This window comes from Rhinolophus hipposideros (genome assembly GCF_964194185.1).
Source record: "Rhinolophus hipposideros genome assembly, chromosome: 2".
In the NCBI taxonomy this organism is placed as follows: domain Eukaryota; kingdom Metazoa; phylum Chordata; class Mammalia; order Chiroptera; family Rhinolophidae; genus Rhinolophus; species Rhinolophus hipposideros.
In genome coordinates, this window is record NC_138048.1 from 41,153,159 (window position 1) to 41,175,150 (window position 21,992).

General features: G+C 39.6%; 1 protein-coding gene across 3 annotated transcripts in view; it reads left to right on the plus strand.

Annotated features, from left to right (window-relative positions):
* The window catches only part of SIDT1 (SID1 transmembrane family member 1), a 93,849-nt gene that overhangs the window by 54,258 nt on the left and 17,599 nt on the right, over positions 1-21,992 (plus strand). For all 3 annotated transcript variants that reach the window (XM_081027493.1, XM_081027494.1, XM_081027495.1), the window contains exons 11-14: positions 7,642-7,713; positions 9,085-9,230; positions 9,972-10,045; positions 11,026-11,092. In XM_081027493.1, the coding sequence (XP_080883619.1) occupies positions 7,642-7,713; positions 9,085-9,230; positions 9,972-10,045; positions 11,026-11,092 (359 nt within the window). The remainder of the gene's footprint in view (positions 1-7,641; positions 7,714-9,084; positions 9,231-9,971; positions 10,046-11,025; positions 11,093-21,992) is intronic.

Here is a 21,992-nt window from a genome sequence, read left to right on the forward strand (position 1 = left end):
CACTTAGAAGTTAAGACAGCACCTCTGTAGTAATCTGAGGAGTACTAGGAAATGTCCTGTGTTCTAAAATAATTTCTTCCACAGGCTCTGTCAGTGGATAAACCCCAAATGTCATGTTATTGTTAAAGAGCCTGTACCGAAATTCAGTTACCAACTGGGAGAAGAGACAAAAGACGCAGGCTTCGTAGGCCTGTGGGATCATGGGAACCTGGGGTGCAGCATAAGAGAAGGTTCTTTTTGTGTGTGAGAGAGCTCGACAAGCCTGACAAGTTGGTGGATTTAAGAACCAAATGGCCAATCAAATCCATCCCTAGAAAGAGCCATTATTGTATCAGCCTCTTAGCAAAGAGCAGGCTCCAGAAGGAATAAGGCAAGCAGTGTATTGCATTTGGAGAAGTCAAGGAGCACCGGCTGTAGTCAGGCTCTGAGGCAATGGGTCCCAAGCTCTAGTCCTGACTCTCTCCTTTTTCCAAATTGCCTAGAATTTTCTTGCCTAGTTTTTTCTGCTAGAGGAATTTTATATACCTCTGCAAAGATTAGTGGTTTTCTTTATTTTTCTCCTCAACTTTTGAAATAAAAAATGGAACTAGTTGGGGTAGGTAGCCAATTGGCATAAAAATGAAATTTCCCGGGAGCTAGTTCATATCATTTCTGAGTCCCTCTGCAGCTTCCAATCTCCTGAGTCCAGACACAAAAAGGAGCAGGACAGTTATAAATATGAAGTCCCTGAAAGACCTAAACATGCTCAAAATGAAATGAAGTTTCTCTTCTCACATAGAGCATCTAATATAAAAAGCAAGTATACATGTATATCCTATTCTATGATAATAAAGAAGACAGATGGCAAGGGCCTCAAGCTCAGAGAAAAAATATACTGGAACAAGTTTCCTCAATTAGATAAGCTCATTCACAACCTTATATGTTTGCTTATTTTTAGCCAGAACATCTTGGTCTGTGCTATAAACTAATATTTTTGTGTCTGACTCTGCTTTTCAAATATCATCCACTTAAGCATAAATATGACTTGCCTTCTGGGACCACTGATCATACTTGAAGTTTGGGAGAAAATCCTTTAGTTTTTGCATTCTAAGAAGTTTTAGACATAAAAAAAAATTAACAGAATACTATTATCCCATGTTGGCTAATCTCATATTTAAATTTTGCCTATAAAAGTCCACAGAGTTAAAACACTTTTATGTGCTGGCAATTGTACTGCACGTAAAAATCTTGATGCTTTTATCCATCACAGAACCACTGGTGTTGCAGTTGCCTCAGAATGAATAGGGCTAGTAACTACATTAAAACCTGATCATGCTCAGTTATGAGCCAGAGCAGAGTGCAGAAATCAGTGATACATTCAAATCTGAACAGATCTACACAGCTGGCTTTTTCTTTTTAATGAAGCTGTTGCCTAACAAAACAGTTATTGTTTTTATTTTCTTGCTTTGATTTTAGTTTTGTGTGTGTGTGTATGTGTGTGTGTTTCTCTTTTGATTTCACACACAGATACACACACACACACACACACAAAAAAAGAAAAAAAACATTGGGTCTCACAAACTGTGTCACCCTCCTGCCACAACTGAATTCAAGCATTTTCCTATCTGCACACGTCTACTTCCCATATCACAAGGCTTCCCAGTAACACCAAAATGACAAAATTCTGGGGTTTTATGATTTTAGTGTCATTTTTCACTTACTACTCACACATTTAATATTGTTTAATGAAATCTTAAATAAGGGATAGAGGTTAATGGGTAAAAATAGGGAGCTTAAGCTTGAAAAGAAAAGAAATGTGAACGACATGGAGGGAAATGAGACTGAGACTGCATCACCTGGGGATGAGACCAATACAGTGGTTTTTTTGAGACCCCCACCATGAACTAGACAGGAAGAGAACATGAGCATGACCCAAGCAGGCACCCCTGGCAAACACAGGAGCCAACCTAAAAGGCAAACGTTGTGCTTGATACTTCTTTAAAATGAGTTTTTGATAGTGGAGACGCAAAGGAGCCTCAGACTCCTTGTCTCTTTTGAAAGTAACATCCTTACTGCTAGGTATTCATATTTTGAAGGGGAAAATCCCTGGGTTTTTTGTTTATTCGTTTGTTTGGTTTTTGGTTTTTGTGTGTGTGTTTTCAATTAAGATAAGTTTTAACTGAGCCCAGTACAATGAACCACTACTCATCCATTATCAGAGTGATTCTGGGAAAATTACATGATTTCTCAGGGCCTTTCTTTTGTCATCCTTAAAATGGTGATAACAATACTACCCATGACAGGCTCCAGTCAAGACAGCAAAGTAGGTAACTGCTATGCTTACTTTCTCTCACAACCACATCAAAAATACAACTAAACTACAAAACAGTCATCATTGAGAATTGCCTGAAATCTAGATGAACCAAAGCCCTACAACTAAGGACATACAGAAGAAGCCACCCTGAGACTGGTAGGAGGTGCAGAGATGTGGAGCCAGCTGGTCCCACACCCACATGTGACTATTAAAAATTGAGAGGAATATTTCCACTGCAGAAAGGTCCCCCTGAAGGAGCAAGGGGTCCCAGCACCATACCAGGCTCCCCAACCCAGGGTTCCAATGCCAGGGAAAGAAGTCCACATAACTTCAGGCTGTGAAAACTAACAGAGATTGGGTTTTCACAGCCAGAAGTTAAGGGACTATGCACGGACTTACTGACCAAATCACTGGCTCTGAGCTCCAGTGCTGGAGCAGCAGCTGGAGAGGAGACAGGGACATATGGGGTTGGGGGGGGGGGTGAACTGAGTTGTCTTCCTCAGAGCAAGGACTGAAGGGGTAGCTTTCTCCCAGATGGAGGAGTTGGAAGAAGCCATTGTTCCTTTGTTGAGCCCTCCCTCTTCCCAGAATGGAGACACAGATGGGCAGCTATATCTGAGTCTCCATCAAACTGGATAACGCCATTGGTTCGCTATGCCCTGGTGATTCTCTGAGACCATGCCCCACCCAACTTTCAGACACACCCAAGCCACTTCCAGCGGCTTTTTCATACAAACCGCCTGCCTTAGCTCATGCTGTAGACTTTTCTAGGGTCTCTTAAAGGTTTGCAGAATCCAGGCAAGCAGCATCTGGCTTTAGTGTGTCCCATAACTCTGGCTGAGCAGCCTTAAGCCTGGCATTAGTGATAGCTAGCCTTGTTCTGCAATAGGCCTCTTGAAGCCCTTCCAAGCACAGCTCAGGCAGCAGCCATCTGCAGATTGCGTTATGGCTCCTACTGGGTGGCCCTGGGTGGAGCATGGGCTGCAGCTGAACTTGACCTGCAGCAGGGCCCTTCTCAGGTGGCCCTGGGGCTGTCACACCCAGTGGCCAGCTTGAAAATGAGCTGAAGCATCACCCAGAAGCCTCCAAGGATGACACACCTAAAGGGCAGATTGGGCAGGCACCAGAGCCCTACTGAGGCAGATCCTGCTCTGTAGGACCAGCCCCTGTACCACAACTCCTCCACTGTAGTCATGGCCAGTCCTCACAATCAATGAGACCGAGGGTCCCATTAAAGTGCAAACAGCAACCAAGGCTCAACTATAACAGGAGGGCACACAAACCCACACAAGGGACATACCTGGAGTGCACCACTCAAGTGACCATGAAGACTGTGCCACTAGTCTCCACAGCACACCCACTACATAAGGCCACTCTACGAAGATGGGGAGACACAGCAGCCCTAACTAATACATAGAAACAAACACAGGGAGGTAGCCAAAATGGGGAGACAAGGAACATGTCCCAAATGAAAGAACAGCACAAAGCTCCAGAAAAAAAATAAAATAAAAAACAAGCAAAATGGAGACAAGCAATCTACCAGATGCATAGTTACAATCACTGGTTAAAAGGATGCTCAATGATCTCAGGTAGAACTTCAACAAAGAGATAGAAAACATAAAAATGGAGATAGAAAACATAAAAAAGAACCAGTCAGAAATAAAGAATACACTTAGAAAAGTGAAGAATACATTACAGGGAATTAACAGTAGATTAGATGAAGCAGAGGACTGAATCAGCAATTTAGAAGATAATATATCAGAAAACAGCCAATCAGAAGAGCAAAAAAGAATCCAAAAAAAAAAAAATGAGGTCTCTGGGAAAACATCAAGCATAGCAACATTCACATCACAGGAGTAACAGAAGGAGAAGAGAGAGAGCAAGGAATTGAAAACCTATTTGAAGAAACAATGACAGAAAACTTCCCTAACCTGGCAAAGGAAATAGACATACAAGCCCAGGAAGCACAGAGAGTCCTAAAGAAGATGAACCCAAAGAGGCCCACACCAAGACACATCAAAATAAAGATGCCAAAGGTTAAAGACAAAGAGAGAAACTTAAAAGCAGCAAAAGAAAAGTACTTAATTACCCACAAAGGAACTCCCATAAGACTGTCAGCTGATTTCTCAACAGAAACTTTGCAGGCCACAAGGAATTGGCACAAAATATTCAATGTGATGAAAACCAAGGACCTACAACCAAGATTACTCTACCCAGCAAAGCTATCATTTAGAATCAAGGGACAAATAAAGAGCTTCCCAGACCAGACAGAACTACAGGAGTTTTTCAACACCAAACAAGTATTACAAGGAAACTTAGAGGAACTTCTTTAGGACTAAATAAATAAATAATATGAATAATAAAATGGCAATAACTACATACCTATCAAGAATTACTTTAAATGTAAATGGATTAAATGCTCCACTCCAAAGCTAAGCTGGCTGAATGGATAAGAGAATAAGACCCTTACATATGCTATCTATAAGAGACTCATTTCAGATTGAAAGACACACGCAAACTGAAAGTAAAAGAATGGGAAAAGATATTTCATAAAAATGGAAACAAACAAACAAACAAAAAGCTGGAGTAACAATACTTTTACCAGACAAAATAGACTTTAAAACAAAGACTATAACAAGAGACAAAGAAGGATTTAGTAATCCCACTTCTAGGTATTTATCCAAAGAAATCCCACATCAAGGGGATGTGCTCATTCATGTGCTCAGCATTATTTACAATAGCCAAGATATGAAGGCAACCTGGGTGTCCCTGAACAGATGATTGGATAAAGAATAGGTGGTACAAATGACATATCCGATAAGAGGTTAATATCACAAATTTATTTAAAAAACTCTCAATTCAACTCCAAAAAAACAAACAACCCAATTAAAAAATGGGCAGAGGACTTGAAGAGACATTTTTCTAAAATAGACATACAGATGGCAAACAGGCATATGAAAAAATGCTCAACCTCACTAACCATCAGAGAAATGAAAATAAAAACCACAATGAGATACCACCTCACCCCAGTCAAAATGGCTATCATCAATAAATCAACAAAGAACAAGTGCTGGCGCGGATGTGGAGAAAAGGGAACCCTTGTGCACTGTTGGTGGGATTGCAGATTGGTGCAGCTACTATGGAAAACAGTATGGAGCTGTCTCAAAATTCTGAAAATGGAACTACCCTATGATCCAGTAATTCCACTCCTAGGTATCTATCTGGAGAAATCCAAAACTCGAATTCAAAAAACATGTATGCACTCCGATGTTTATTGCGGCACTATACACAATAGCGAAGACATAGAAACAACCGAAATGCCCATAAGTAGACGACTGGATTAAGAAACTGTGGTACATTTATACGATGGAGTATTACACAGCCATAAAGAAGAAAGAAATCTTACCATTTGTAACAACATGGATGGACCTAGAGAACATTATGTTAAGTGAAATAAGTCAGACAGAGAAAGACAAATACCATGTGATCTCACTTATATGTGGAATCTAAAGAAAAGAATAAGTGAATGAACTAATCAGAAACAGTTTTGGAGACAAAGAAATGTATCAAGGGATCTCCAAGCCTAGGAACAATGACAGGGAGCCTGCATTCTAAGGTCCCTGGGAACAGCCCTGCCTGCCCGGAATGCTGCACGAACCCACTGTGTTGCTGGCCAGCTGAGCCAACTCTTGGCTAAGCTACCAACATGAGGAACAAAACTGAGTCTCTAAGGCCATCAGATTTGTCTCTCATTATCTGGCTAAATATTTTGAACTTGGGATTTATTTTTTTTTTCATAGAGGAAATGAATGGACACACAAAAAGTAAAAAATAATAAAACCTGCAAAGTTAGTTTGCAAAACTGAATGTTTTTACTGCCCACCAGTGGAAATGAAATTTGAGAGCTGGATGAAGAGGGTTCACTGTGACAAACAACGAATCGTTTGAGTCTTTAGGATTTTTTACATGTGTTACACACTGTAGCATTAATGTTAACTATATTTTCAATGAAGAAATGGAAATATATTTACAGTGAAGATATTAAAGAATTTTCTCAGTTATTTGTTTTCACTGAAAATATATTTCCCTGTAATAGTACAAGAGACTGATAAGTTAACTCACAGACATTTTGCTTGTATTGTGATACAAGCAAGCTCATCTCTCAGAAGGAAGATTTCAATAAGAAATTCCCACCAGCCCGACAACATCCCAGAATTTTAGCAAAGCTCAGGAGGTAGTGAAGAAACACTCTTAGGCATTTCCGAAGATGAGTGTGACTCCTGAAATACAGTGGTACTAAGTCAGAGAGACTGCCTGGATATCTGCTCATTTTTGGTTCTCTCTTTGTTCAGCTCCACTCAAGTGTCACAGATGGATAAACTCAGTGGGATAGCATCTTGCCTAATAACCAATGAGAAGGTTGGGAGATATTTTTCTGTGATGCTTGTGGTGGGGTTGCTCCAGACGACACTCCCAGTCTCTCAGAAGAATGAGTTCACTCTCCCTGTTGTAAGTTCTTCCTTGGAAAAGTTTGAGGAACATTATCTTCTAATCTATTTTTCTCTCACAGCCAACAAACCTTTCGCAACAGATACGCCTATTCTACCTCCTAAACATCCCTCAAAATAACCCGTCTTCCTCCACATCCTTAGCTCATGTTGTCATCATTTATTGCTCCAAGGAGTGCAGTGATTTCCTTCCTATCGGGGCTTCTCCTGCCTGTGGTGAGGGAACTGCTGACTGTGATGATAAATAAACCTCTAAATAACAGTCCCTTAATCATAGAAGTTGGTTTCTGGTGTCTCTGTTCAGTGGTGGCCTTCCTCACAGTGTTTTCAGGGCCCATGCTCCTTTATTCTTGTGATTCTGCAATACCGTCAGGAGGGAATCAGCAATTTTTTTTTTTTCTCTAACGTATCAAATAGTAAATAGTTTAGGCTTTGGCAGCCACATAGTCTCTGTCACAGCTGCTCAACTCTGCCAATATAGCCAAAAGCAGCCACAGATGTACCTAAATGAGAGTGACTGTTTCGATAGAACTTTATATATGAATACTGAAATTTGAATTTCATATAATATTTTACCTGTTGTGAAATATTATTCTTCTTTTGATTGTTTTCCCAAACCATTTACAAATTTAAAAACCATTCAATTCAACGGTCATACGAAAAACAGGTGGCAAGCTAGATTTGGCCTGCAGGTCGTAATTTGGTGACTCCTATATTAGAGTGAAAATAAAATCAAATATGAAGTATTGTGGCCTAATGATTCAAACTGCTTAGAATTGTGTTCTTTTGTTTTAGCAACTGGACATAAAGTATACACCTCTTTCTTTTTCTTTTTAACAGGTTCTGGAAATATGGTGGTGTCACATCCCATTGCTGCCAGCACCCCTGAAGGGAGCAATTATGGGGCAATAGGTATTTCCTACAATGAGTCCATTTATGGAAGTGTTTCCTAATTCTCGAGAGAATAGGATACAAAAGGGCCTCCAGCCACTATTAACTGTGAGAGTGGGTAACACAGTCATCACAGAAGATTGTATTGCCTTTACACAATGAATTGATTGGATGAGCTGAAAGGTTCTTTCCAGTTCTAACTTTCTCCAGTTCGATTATTCTGTTTCTTGGATCTGCTAGCTACACATGAGCAGAATTCCCTACAATGGTTGCCATCAACTCCCAAGATGCCCACAGGGATTTTTTTCATACCCAGCCTGACTTGAGGACATGAAAGATGTGTCAGAGTCTCCTGTCAGAGAGCCCAACCTTAACTGACGAGTTGTTTCATTCTCAGGTTTCAGTGGAGTAAGGGCGATCAGAAGACTAAGGCTGTGCTGCAGGTGAACATGGCTGAAGCCTAACAATCTTTCATTCTGGCTAACTTCATAACTGAACCTGCTCACTGCCACCCAGTCATTCAGAGGGCAACCCTCAGCGTTCATGAAGTGGCCTGAAAGGAATAGAATTCCTAGCCCCGTCTTGTTAGAGTAGGAATGCCTTGATGCTTCCAAGCCCTTCCGTTATGCTTACGGGCCTATGAATGGTGCACCTTGAAATGTCAGTGCAGGGGACCTGGGAATCCTGTATTCCTGCCCCATTGTTCTTTGACTTTGAGAAGCATGTGGGCTCAGTGCAGGCAGCTTATTTCTGGCTCTGCCAGAAAAGGGTTGTTTTTTGGTTTTGGTTTTTTAACCATCTGAACAGAAGAAATAAAGCAGAAGGTAGGCTCGGCTCATGTGCTCATCAAGCTGCACAAATTCCCATCTGCTCTGGGAAACATTCACAGGAACACAAGGATTCTTCTTCCTGAGAATGTTGTTTTCATTATGCAATCATAGATGGGGCATGTGGGGGATTTCTGTGTACAAATACTTTATCCACAAGCCATGCATAGCTGCTGAATACGTGTGTGCTTACACGTATATGTGGTAGATGCTATATATATGTGCATGAGTATGTTTGTATATTTATGTTCATATTTTAAAATATGAAACATGAAATATAGCATATTGGTTTTGCATCTAATAGTTAACAGAAAAGATGCCTTTATATTCTTAATATGTATTCAGCCCTACAAATAGACAATTTAAATATAAAAATAGGAGACGAAGAAAATTAAAAGTCTGCTGAGGAGGAAGTGAAAGGAAGATCGTGTGTTGTGGGTAAGGAGTTAGTTTTTACCAACACAACATTTTCAATAATGAGTCACCATGGTGCTTTTTTCTGTGAAGAATGGACTCCGTGGGTTCTTCTTGGCTTTGGAAGGCAGACAAGTGTTCTCTGTTTCAGACGAGTCAAGCTCCAGTGCTGGCAGGCAGATGTCCTCCTCTGATGGTGGGCAGCCATGCCACTCCGACACAGACAGCTCCGTGGAGGAAAGTGACTTCGACACCATGCCAGACATTGAGAGTGATAAGAACATCATCCGGACCAAGGTACCTCTGCCTGGCCATACTCTCTGAGGGGCAAAAAGTTCCGCAGTTGAATACAACTTCAACAATGCTTTAGTTTCTTTTCTTTAATTTTTTTTTCCATTCAGCGGAAGTCAAATTTCCCAGAGGCTTTTTAGATAAGGTATAACTACAGACTAAAAGCAATACTCTAATTAGCACTTCTTTCTGGAGGAAGAAAATGAGAGTATGAAAGAGAAAAGCCTTAAAATACTCTCAGGGTCTGAAGTGGCTGCTTGTGGACAGTAAAGGAGGAAGGGATCCAACCAGATGGAAGAAAAGATTCATGGAGGGGTATATCTAGACAAAATGTCTGGTTCAGTACACATCATCCTTGAGAAGTAAAGCTCGTTTCTTTCTAGTATATGTGTATTATACCGTGTTGTATCCAATAAGGGGTGTGAAGGTAAATTGCATGGTTTCAATCCTATAATTCAAGAAGCACACAGTGGACATCTATCAAAACTGCGAAGCCAATTCTTGAGATATAAGAAGCATTCAACTCCCAATAGTTTTCCCACATCAGCCAATTCTTAATATTCCAAGGGAAATACTAGGATTTTTGTTAAGGTATCCAGGGAAAAGCAAAATTAAGAAAAGTTTTGTTAAATAATTTTAATTCCTAGTGAGGAGTAGAATTGAAATTTGTAAATCTCTCTTCTGCGTCTTATGCAAAAAAAAAGAAAAAGTACAGTTTTTGCATTCTCTTTTTATTGGGCCTCCCAGATGTTCCTTTACCTGTCAGATCTATCCAGAAAGGACCGGAGAATTGTCAGCAAAAAATACAAGATTTATTTTTGGTGAGTAGATAACCAGGAGAACCATAGTTCTCTTTAGTAAAATTAAAGTTTTCTTTGTATGTCACAGTCACTTATGTCACGGGTTTCAGTGTTTAATGAGGCACGGTATAGGTGTTTCAAGGATCCATGACATATTCCATAGGAAGAGCAAAAATAAACTACAAAAGGCAATCAGCCCCAAATTAAATACAAAAAATAAAAGTAGCAGTAGAATCTCATCTGTTTAGATAGCACACTAAATCCTCTTTCAGAAGGATTATGTAACAATAACATTAATGTCACTACCTTCCATGAAACATGCTAAATTGCAACCATTTCCTCTTCTCCTCATCAGGCCTTGCTCTTGAACAGTGATTTCAGGGACTAGATGCCTAGGGCATCTCAGAGTAGCTGGAAACTACCTTGAGAGGAGATGATACCACCAGCCAATGACAAATAGATAGGCTCTGCGATGGTCAAACACACAGATGCAGCATCCTTTCAAGCTGAGAGGTTGAGCTGCCTGTCAGGGACCCCTTCCTCCCCTCAGAAACCTCAGGTTGATCCTGTGAACGCTCTTTCCATTCTTTTCTCTGGAAGGATTCCCTTTAATTGGATACAGATGTTAAAGGAAATCAAGGGACAATGGGGCCACATGGAATTTCATAGTGGGGCCTTCATTTTGGAACTAAAAGGCATCTAAGAGAATTACATCCCTTCATGTGAGCCAAACCCCATTGCTTACACTCTGATCACTTTTAATCTAACAACATCCTTAAGAGATAGGCTATCATTAATAACTTGGTTAAATCAGAAACAAGTATTATTCACACTGTCTTACAAATGACTGGAAAAACAGGAACCCTGTAATAAATTTCTAATTGCTTTTGCAAGTTGACTAGGGAGTTATGAGGTGGAACCATTCTTTTTTTAAAAAAATTGAGCAAAGATTCCATTGTTAATTTGGAAACAACTATTTCTGGTTCTTTCTACCTGTACAGGAATATCATCACTATTGCTGTGTTTTATGCACTACCTGTGATTCAGCTGGTCATCACCTACCAGACAGTAAGTGTTGCCTTAAACCCCAGAATCCAAGCTTCCATACTGCAGGGAAAGATCTTTGATGTGACTTACAGAGAGGCATAACTTGCAATCGGTCCAAGGATTAATTTCCCATTTGTGTTCCAATTGGACTTCATTGTTTCATCTATGACTGACCTTTAAATGTAGTTCCAAGCTGTTTCATCACAGAAGGACTTGGGACCAATTGTATTATTTTGTCTACCAATCTGAAATTATTACCTCGCACTCAATTAGTCATGGTATCTATCAGTTTTGTCTATTATTTATCAGTTTGAACTTTTTATCATCACGAGATAACAAGCAGAGTAAATGAAGTTCCAGACCTAAACAAAGAAATCTGATGTCTAATTTAGCCTGTGTCCTCTCATTAAGGGGAAATTCTTTTTGTAAAAGTAAAAACAGCTTCGCAAAACTAATAAAATATTTAATTTTTAAAAAATCTAAAATAAAGAAAAACAAAAGAACAAAAATAATAATGAAAGCTTGAGAATCCCCCACTCCTTCGTAGAACCCTAGGGTCCAAGTCACTTAAGTGACGTTCTCTAAGATTTATTCTACATGAGAAAGCCCATTTAGAGTAGCACGAGGCTGAAGGTACTTCTGATGCAGTGGCTCTCATACTTTACTATGAATTAAAATCATCTGGGGAGGAGAGACCCAAGATGACAGAGTAAATGAACACTGTGGCTGCTTCCTTCCATGAACACATTAAAGTAACAACTAAATTATAAAACAAGCAACCTGGAGAACCATCTGAAGTCTGGCTGAACAGAAGTTTTATAACTAAGGACATAAAGAAGATGCCTAAAGAAGATAACTAAGAACATAAAGAAGACTGGTAGGAGGAATGAAGACGCGAAACGGGCTGGCCCCAAACCTCCGTATGGCAGTTGAGAACAGGAAAGGATATCTCAGCCATGGAGGTTTCCCCTGGAGGAGCAAGAGACCCCAACTTCACACCAGCCTCCCCAGCCCAGAGTACTTGTGTTGGGAAGAGGAACCCCCACATCTGGCTGTGAAAAGCAGTGGAGATTCTGACCATCCGGGTGGGACGGAAGGCTTTGGGAAACCCACATGTCCCCTTAAATGGCCCATGCACAGACTCTTTCACTCACAGGCACTCACCCTGGACTCCATCAGAGGGATGGTGACTCGGGGAGCACTGGAGGCATGCAGAGGGTGAATTGAAGTGTGTGGCTTTGGGGCAGGGCTGGAGGACAGTCGGCATTTTCCCTGTGTGTGGTCCAGCTCCCTTGCAGCCTGCCTGCGGGCACGATTTTTGCTGTGTTGAGCCCGCCTCTACAGGCCAAATCTAAATCTGATTGGTCTGGTGAGCTCTGCTGCTCTACCCTGCTGACTCAGCCCTATCCAACACCTCCAATGCTGGAGTCACTTTCTCTAAGAGCAGCCATTTCCCTCTGCATTGCACTATTTCTTGGAGAACTGTCAGAATCCATGGGCCCCAAGTGGGCAGCAACTGACCTTGGTGTGCTCTGAGACTTTTGCTGAGTAGCTCTAGGCTCAGCACTGTCACCAAACCAGAGTCTACATTAACCTGGTGAACACAGCTCTTCCCACTCTTTTGACTCCCTGAGACCCTGCCTCATCCAACTCGAGTACTGCATGAGGCTTTATCAGTGGCTGAACCTTAAGGGAGCCAGCAGGTGGCAGCAGGGTTGGGGTGTCCTGACCTTTTGTGAAGGTACTGGTGGTAGCCATCCTCTGTTTGCAATGTGTCCTATCCTACATGCCTCCAACTTTAGCACAGACCAAACCCCACAGCCAATCAGCCTGAGGGCCAATCCCAACAACTGATGTGCCAATAGCAATCAAGCCTCAACTATAAAAGGAGGTCACACACAACCTACACAAGGGACACTCTTGGAGCACCCAGAGCAGGTGACCAGGGAGACTGTACCAGGGTCCCATAGGGCACTTACTACATAAGGCCACCCGGCCAAGACTGGGAGACACAGAAGAGCTACCAAATACATAGAAACAAACAGAAAGGCAGCCTAAATGAGGAGATAGAAATACATCCCAAATGAAAGAACAAGAGAAAACTCCAGAAACAGAACTAAACAAGGAAGCAAATAATCTATCAGATACAGAGTTCAAAACAATGGTTATATGGATGCTCAAGAAACTTAGTGAGAACTTCAACAAAGAGATAGGAAGCATAAAAAAGGACATAGAAACCATAAAAAAAAATACAGTCGGACATCATCAAAATGGCGGCATGAGGTGAGTCTCTGGAAATCTCCCCTGGAATTTACAACACATTGAAAAACTATGAATCCACAAAGGACTCCCTGCACAGCAGACAGGCAAGATGAAGAGTCTCACTACTGAAATCACCTAAAGGTGGGCAAATTTCACGAGCAGGGGAAGAGGGAAGGGAGAAGTACGGAGACGGAGCCACGTGGGCGCAGGACGCAGACCTAGCTCAGTGCTCTGAGCTCACTGCATCCCAGAACTATCGCAGCTGCAAGAGAGGGAAGAACTCAGACTGCTAGGGCCCCGTTTATGGCCCACAGGGCTGAGGGGACAGCAGGTAACATGGCTGAACCCAACGCTCACGGCAGAGGCCTTGGAGCAAAGACTGAGGGAAGAAGGCTGAAAATGGTGGTTTAAGCCCTCACCACCGCAGAGAACGGAAGGCTTAGGCACTGAGACTAGCCGCCCCCTCCTTACCCTCCCAGAGCTCACCTGCCCCCACCTGCCCAGTGCTAGAAGCAGAATAGTAGCAGTGTCAGATCAAAAGAACAGAATATTTGCATTTCTGAGAACTGGGGTCCGCAGACACAGATTTGCAGCCCAACTAGTTCCAGCAAAGGGGAGGGAGCTGTAGAAGCAGGACCGGCTGTGGTGGTGGTCACCACCATTGCTCTGGGTCACCTCTCACAACTCACCCCGCCCCTGTCACCTATCTAGGTGAATCCCTGCAGGAGTAAAAAGAACTGCTGAAACACACGGGCTCTGAATCTGGTACAGGACGAGCTTTGGAACTTCAAAAGCTCTCCACATCCCCACAGGGACACAGTGCCCTATGACCCAGGTGAACTGTTAACAGAGGAGAAGCCCACCTTCCAGGGAATCCCGCCATTGTGTGAGAAGCTGGAATACTGCAGAAAAACCATAACACTACTAGGTGAGAGAGAAAAAAAGGCTGAAGTCAGAGAGAAAATAAAACATTCTACCAATACGTACTGGAAAACAAAAGAAAGACCTCTTCCTATCAACCTGTTGCAGAACCCACACCTCTAAATGTCTAGAAAGATAAATAATAAATCATTAATTTCCATGAATAACCAAGGCAACAAGAAAGCTCAGAAAGAAAGTGAAAAGTGTCCATAAAAGGAACGTAAAGATATGGAAATATGTAACTTAAATGACAGAGAATTCAAGAATACAGTTCTGAAAAACTCAACGAGATGCAAGAAAACACAGAAAGGCAGTTTAATGAACTCAGAAACACAATCAAAGAACATGAACATTTTACGAAAGAGATTGAAATATTAAAAAAGAACCAAATAGAATTTCTGGAAATTAAGAACTCAATAGAAGAAATGAAGAATGAAATAGCCAGCTTAGGTTGTAGAGTTGACCAGATGGAGGAAAGAATCAGTGACATGGAAGATAGAAACCTGGAAATGACACGGATGGAAGAAGAAAGAGACTTGAGACTTAAAAGAAATGAAAGAACTCTATAAGAATTTTCTGACTCCATCAGAAAGAGCAATATAAGAATAATGGGCATACCAGAAGTAGAAGAAAGAGAAAAGGGAACAGAGAATATATTCAAACAAATAGTTGATGACAACTTCCCAAACTTGTGGAAAGAACTGGATCCTCGAATCCAAGAAGCAAATAGAACACCTAATTACCTCAATTCCAACAGGCTTTCTCCAAAGCATATTGTATTGTATCTAGTTCTTTCACCTTAAAGAACTAGAAAAACAAAAACAAATTAAACCCAAAGTCAGCAGAAGAAAGGAAATAATAAAAATCAGAGCAGAACTAAATGAAATAGAGAACAAAAAGACAATAGAAAAAATAGTGTGACAAAGAACTGGTTCTTTGAAAAGATTAACAAAATTGACAAACCCTGGGCTAGGCTCACTAAAATAAAAAGAGAGAAGACACTAATAAACAAAATCAGAAATGAAAAAGGGGAAGTTATCACGGATGCCACAGAAATATAAAGGATCATGCAAGAATACTATGAAGGACTATATGCCACCAAATTCAATAACCTAGAAGAAATGGACAAGTTCTTAGAAACATATAGCCTTCCTAGGCTGAACCATGAAGAACTGGAAAATCTAAACAGACCGATCACCAGTAACGAAATTGAACCAGTCATCCAAAACCTTCACAAAAGCAAAAGTCTGGGACCAAATGGCTTCACTAGTGAATTCTACCAAACCTTCAAAGAGGATCTAATGCCAATCCTGCTCAAAATCTTCCAAAAAATTGAAGAAGAGACAATACTCCCTAACTCATTTTATGAGGTCAACATTACCCTGATACCAAAACCTGGTAAGGACAACACAAAAAAAGAGAATTAAAGACCAATATCTCTGATGAATACAGATGCTAAAATCCTGAACAAAATTCTAGCAAATAAAATGCAACAATGCGTTAAAAAGATTATTCATCACGACCAAGTGGGGTTCATCCCAGGAGCACAAGGATGGTTCAACATACGCAAATCCATCAATGTGATACATCACATAAACAAAATAAAGGACAAAAATGATATGATTATATCAATTGATGCAGAAAAAGCATTTGACAAGGTACAACATCCATTTATGATTAAAACACTTAATAAAATAGGTATAGAAGGGAAATACATTAACATAATAAAGGCCATATATGACAAACCCTCAGCTAATCTCATAATTAACGGTGAAGAACTGAAGCCCTTTGCTCTACGTTCAGGAACATGACAGTGCTGTCCCCTATCACCTCTGCTTTTCAACATAGTGTTGGAAGTCCTTGCCAGAGCAATCAAAAAAGAGAAAGAAATAAAAGGCATCCAAAATAGGAATAAAGAAGTTAAATTGTCACTCTTTGCAGATGACATGATGCTATATATAGAAAACCCTAAAGACTCCACCAAAAAGCTATTAGAAACAATCAACCAATACAGTAAAGTTGCCAGCTACAAAATCAACGTACAAAAGTCCATTGCATTCCTAGATACTAACAATGAAATCTCAGAAAAAGAAATTTAAAAAGCAATTCCTTTTGCAATTGCAGCAAAAAGAATAAAATCCCTAGGAATAAACTTAACCAAGAATGTGAAAGTCCTTTATGCGGAAAACTATGATATTTTAAAAAGAAATTGAAGAAGACGCAAAGAAATGGAAAGACATTCCATGCTCATGGATTGGAAGAATCAACATAGTTAAAATGGCCATATTACCCAAAGCAATATACAGATTTCATGCAATCCCCATCAAAATCCCAATGGCATTTTTTAAAGAAATGGAACAAAAAATCATCAGATTTATTTGGAACCACAAAAGACCCTGAATAGCCAAAGCAATCTTAAGAAAAAAGAACAGTGCTGGAGGTATCACACTCCCTGACTTTAGCTTGTACTACAGGGCTACAATAATCAAAACAGCATGGTATTGCCAGAAAAACAGACACGTAGACCAATGGAATAGAATTGAGAGCTCAGAAATAAAACCACATAAATATGGACAGGTAATTTTTGACAAAGAAGCAAAAAACATACAATGGAGAAAAGACAGCCTCTTCAATAAATGGTGCTGGGAGAATTGGAAAGCCACGTGCAAAAGAATGAAACTGGACTGCTATCTGTCACCATGTACCAAAATTAATTCAAAATGGATCAAAGACTTAAGCATAAGACCTGACACAACAAACTGCATAGAAGAAAACATAGGTACTAAACTTATGGACCTTGGGTTCAAAGAGCATTTTATGAATTTGGCTCCAAAGGCAAGGGAAGTAAAAGCTAAAATAAATGAATGGGACTATATCAAACTTAAAAGCTTCTGCACAGCAAAAGAAACCATCAACAAAATAAAGAGGCAACAAACTGAATGGGAGAAGATTTTTGTAAACAGTGCCTCCGAAAAGGGGCTAAAATCCAAAATATACAAGGAAGTCATGCAACTCAACAACAAAAAACTAAACAACCCAATTGAAAAATGGGCAGAGGACCTGAAGAGACATTTCTCCAAAGAGGACATACAAATGGTAAATAGATATATGAAAAAATGCTCAACACCACTAATCATCAGAGAAATGCAAATAAAAACCACAATGAGATATCACCTCATCCCAGTCAGAATGGCTATCACCAATAAGACAAATAGTAACAAGTGTTGGAGAGGCTGTGGAGAGAAAGGAACCCTCATACACTGTTGGTGGGAATGCAGACTGGTGCAGCCGCTATAGAGGGCCATGTGGAGGTTTCTCAAAAAATTACGAATAGAATTACCATATGACCCAGCAATCCCTCTCCTGGGTATCTACCCAAAAAATCTGAAAACATTTATCCATAAAGACATGTGTGCTCCAATGTTCACTGCACCTTTATTTACGGTGGCCAAGACATGGAAACAACCAAAATGTCCTTTGATAGATGAATGGATAAAGAAGTTGTGGTATATATACACAATGGAATACTATTCGGCGGTAAGAAAAGATGAAATAGGACCATTTGTGACAACATGGATGTATCTTGAGATTATAATGCTAAGCAAAATAAGTCAGACAGAAAAAGCAGAGAAAGAACCATATAATTTCACTGCTATGTGGTATATGAACCAAAAACAACAAAAGAATAAGACAAACAAATAAGAAACAAAAACTCATAGACACAGATAATAGTTTAATGATTACCAGAGGGTAAAGGGGTTGGGGGTGGGAGATGAGGGTAAGGGGGATCAAATATATGGTGATGGAAGGAGAACTGACTCTGGGTGGTGAACACACAATGGGATTTATAGATGATGTAATACAGAATTGTACACCTGAAATCTATGTAACTTTACTAATAATTGTCACCCCAATAAACTTTAATTAAAATATACATATATGTATTTTATATATGTATATATTATATATATGTTACATATATATATATGTATATATATATATATTATATATATACAGTCAGAAGTGAAGACTACAATAACTGAAATGAAGAATGTACCAAAAGGAATCACCAGTAGACTAGATGAAGCAGAGGATCAAATCAACGATTTGGAAGATAAGGAAGCAGAAAACACAGAGAGTCCCAAACAAGATGAACCCAAACAGGCCCACACCAAGATACATTATAATTAAAATGTAAAGGTTAAAGACAAAAAGCAGCAAGAGAAAGGCAATTAGTAACTTACAAGAAAGCCCCCATAAGATTGTCAGCTGATTTCTCAACAGAAACTTTGGAGTCCATAAGGGATTGGCACAAAATATTCAACATGATAAAAAGCAAGGACCTACAATGAAGGGTACTCTACCCAGCAAGGCTATCATATAAAATCAAAGGCTATCATTTAAAATTGAAGGACAGATAAAGAGCTTCCCAGACAAGCAAATGTTAAAGGAGGCCATCATCACCAAACCAGTATTACAATGAATGTTATAGGGACTTCTTTAAGATGGAAAAAAAAATGTCAAATTATGAATAATGGCAATAGCTACATATCTATCAATAATTATTACTTTCCATATAAATGGATTAAATGCTCCAATCAAAAGACATAGGAGGGCTGAATGAATAAGAAAACAAAACCCTTATATATGCTGCCTACAAGAGACTCACTTCAGATTGAAAGGCACACACAGACAGAAAGAAGAGGGATGGAAAAGGTTATTTCATGAAAATGGAAAGGAATAAAGCAATACTCGTCCCAGACAAAATAGACTTTAAAACAAAGGCTACAAGAGACAATGACTCAGTAATCCCACTTGCAGGTAATTATCCAAGGAAACCCCAAACGCTACTTTGAGAGGGCCTGTGCATCCATATGTTCATTGCAGCATTATTTACAATGGCCCAGGTGTGGAGGCAGCCTGGGTGTCCATCCACGTAAGAATGGATAAAGAGGATGTAGTACATATATACAGTGGAATATTACTCAGCCATGGAAAGAAATGGGTACTTGCCATCTGTGGTGGCATGAATGGACCTGGAAGGTACTGTGCTGAGTGGAGTATCTGACAGAGGACAGATGCAATGTGATTTCACTTATAAATGGAATCTAAGGAAGAAAATAAACAAAGAAAGAACAGAAATAAACTCATAGATACAGAAAATATTTTGATGGTTGCTAGATGGGAGTGGAGTATGGGTGTGGGTGGAAAAGGGGAAGGGATTAAGAAGTACAAATTGTGTGATACACCACATTAACAAAATGAAAAATAAAAATCACATGCTCATATCAATAGATGCAGAAAAGGCATTTGATAAAATCCAGCAGCCATTTATGATAAAAACCCTTAAGAAAGTGGGAATAGAGGGATCATATCTCAACATAATAAAGGCCATATATGACAAACCCACAGCTAACATCATACTCAATGGGGAAAAGCTAAAACCATTCCCCCTAAGATCAGGAACAAGGCAAGGTTGCCCACTTTCTCCCCTTCTATTTAACATAGTTCTGGAAGTTCTAGCCACAGCAATCAGACAAGAAAAAGAAAGAAAAGGCGTCCAAATTGGTAAGGAGGAAGTAAAATTATCATTATGTGCAGATGATATGATACTATATAGAGAGAACCCTAAAGACTCCACAAAGAAACTATTAGATCTGATAGATGAATTTAGTAAAGTAGCAGGCTACAAAATTAATATTCAGAAATCAGTTGCATTTGTATGTACCAATGATAAAATATCAGAAGGAGAAATTTAAAAAACAATCACATTTACAATTGCTCCAAAGACTATAAAATACCTGGGAATAAATTTAACCAAAGAAGTAAAAGATCTGTACTCAGAAAATTATAAGACACTAAAGAAAGAAATGAAAGGAGATATAAATTGATGGAAACACATATCATGTTCATGGATGGAAGAATTAATATAGTTAAAATGTCCATACTGACTAAGGCAATATACATATTCAACGCAATTCCTATCAAACTACCAAGGACGTTTTTCACAGAAATAGAAAATATAATCCTAAAATTTATATGGGACCATAAAAGACCCCAGATAGCCTCAGCAATCTTGAGAAATAAGAACAAAGTGGGAGGTATAACAATACTTGACTTCAAATTATACTACAAGGCTACAGTAATCAAAACAGCATGGTACTGGCATAAAAACAGACACATAGTTCAATGGAACAGAATAGAGAGTCCAGAAATAAATCCATGCCTATATGGCCATTTAATCTACGACAATGGAAGTAAGAATGTACGATGGGGTAAAGACAGTCTATTCAATAAATGGTGCTGGGAAACCTGGACAGACACATGCAAAAAAATGCAGCTGGACCACCTCCTTACATCATATACAAAAATAAATTCAAAATGGCTTAAAGACTTAAATGCAAGATCTGAAACCATAAAATACCTAGAAAAAATATATAGGAAGAAACTTCACAGATATTACCCAGAGTAAGATTTTTACTGATATATCCCCTCACACGAGGGAAGTAAGAGAAAAAATCAACATGTGGGATTACATCAAACTAAAAAGTTTTTTCACAGCAAAGGAAACCATCAATAAAACAAAAAGGGATCCTACTGAATGGGAAAAGATATTTGCCAATGATATATCTGATATGGGGTTAATATCACAAATCTATAAAAAACTCACTCAACTCAACTCCAAAAAAACAAACAACCCAATTAAAAAATGGGCAGAGGACTTGAAGAGACATTTTTCTAAAAAGGACATACAGATGGCAAACAGACATATGAAAAAATGCTCAACCTCACTAACCATCAGAGAAATGAAAATAAAAACCACAATGAGATACCACCTCACCCCAGCCAAAATGGCTATCATCAATAAATCAACAAACAACAAGTGCTGGCGCTGATGTGGAGAAAAGGGAACGCTTGTGCACTGTTGGTGGGATTGCAGATTGGTATAGCCACTATGGAAAACAGTACGGACATATCTCAAAAATCTGAAAATGGAAATACCCTATGATCCAGTAATTCCACTCGTAGGTATCTATATCCAAAACTTGAATTCAAAAATCTTTATGCACTCCTATGTTTATTGCAGCACTATATACAATAGCCAAGACATGGAAACAACCGAAATGCCCATTGGTAGATGACTGGATTAAGAAACTGTGGTACATTTATACAATGGAGTATTACGCAGCCATAAAGAAGAAAGAAATCTTACCATTTGCAACAACATGGATGGACCTAGAGAACATTATGTTAAGTGAAATAAGTCAGACAGAGAAAGACAAGTACCATATGATCTCACTTATATGCGGAATCTAAAGAAGAGAATAAGTGAATGAACTAATCAGAAACAGTTTTGGAGACAAAGAGGAAAAACTGAGGGTTGTTAGATGGGTGGGGGGGTGGGGATAAGGGGGAATATGAGGGGATTAGAAAACAGTCGGTAACCACAAGATGGCCGTGGGGTTTTGAAAATTAATTTGGGGAACATAATCAATAACGTAAAGATTTTGTAGGGTATCTGATGGACACGTGTCCCATTTGGGAGACCACCTCAGGGAAGATGTAGATGCCTGATCACTGCACTGTACACCTGAAGCTGAACAATAATGAATGCCAACTATAATTATATATATATATATATGTATATATATATGTATGTATATACTTACAAGAGGCGGAGTACAGCATTGGGAGTGGAGACAGTGGAAATGTGATGGCTCGGTGCGATGTCAGAGAG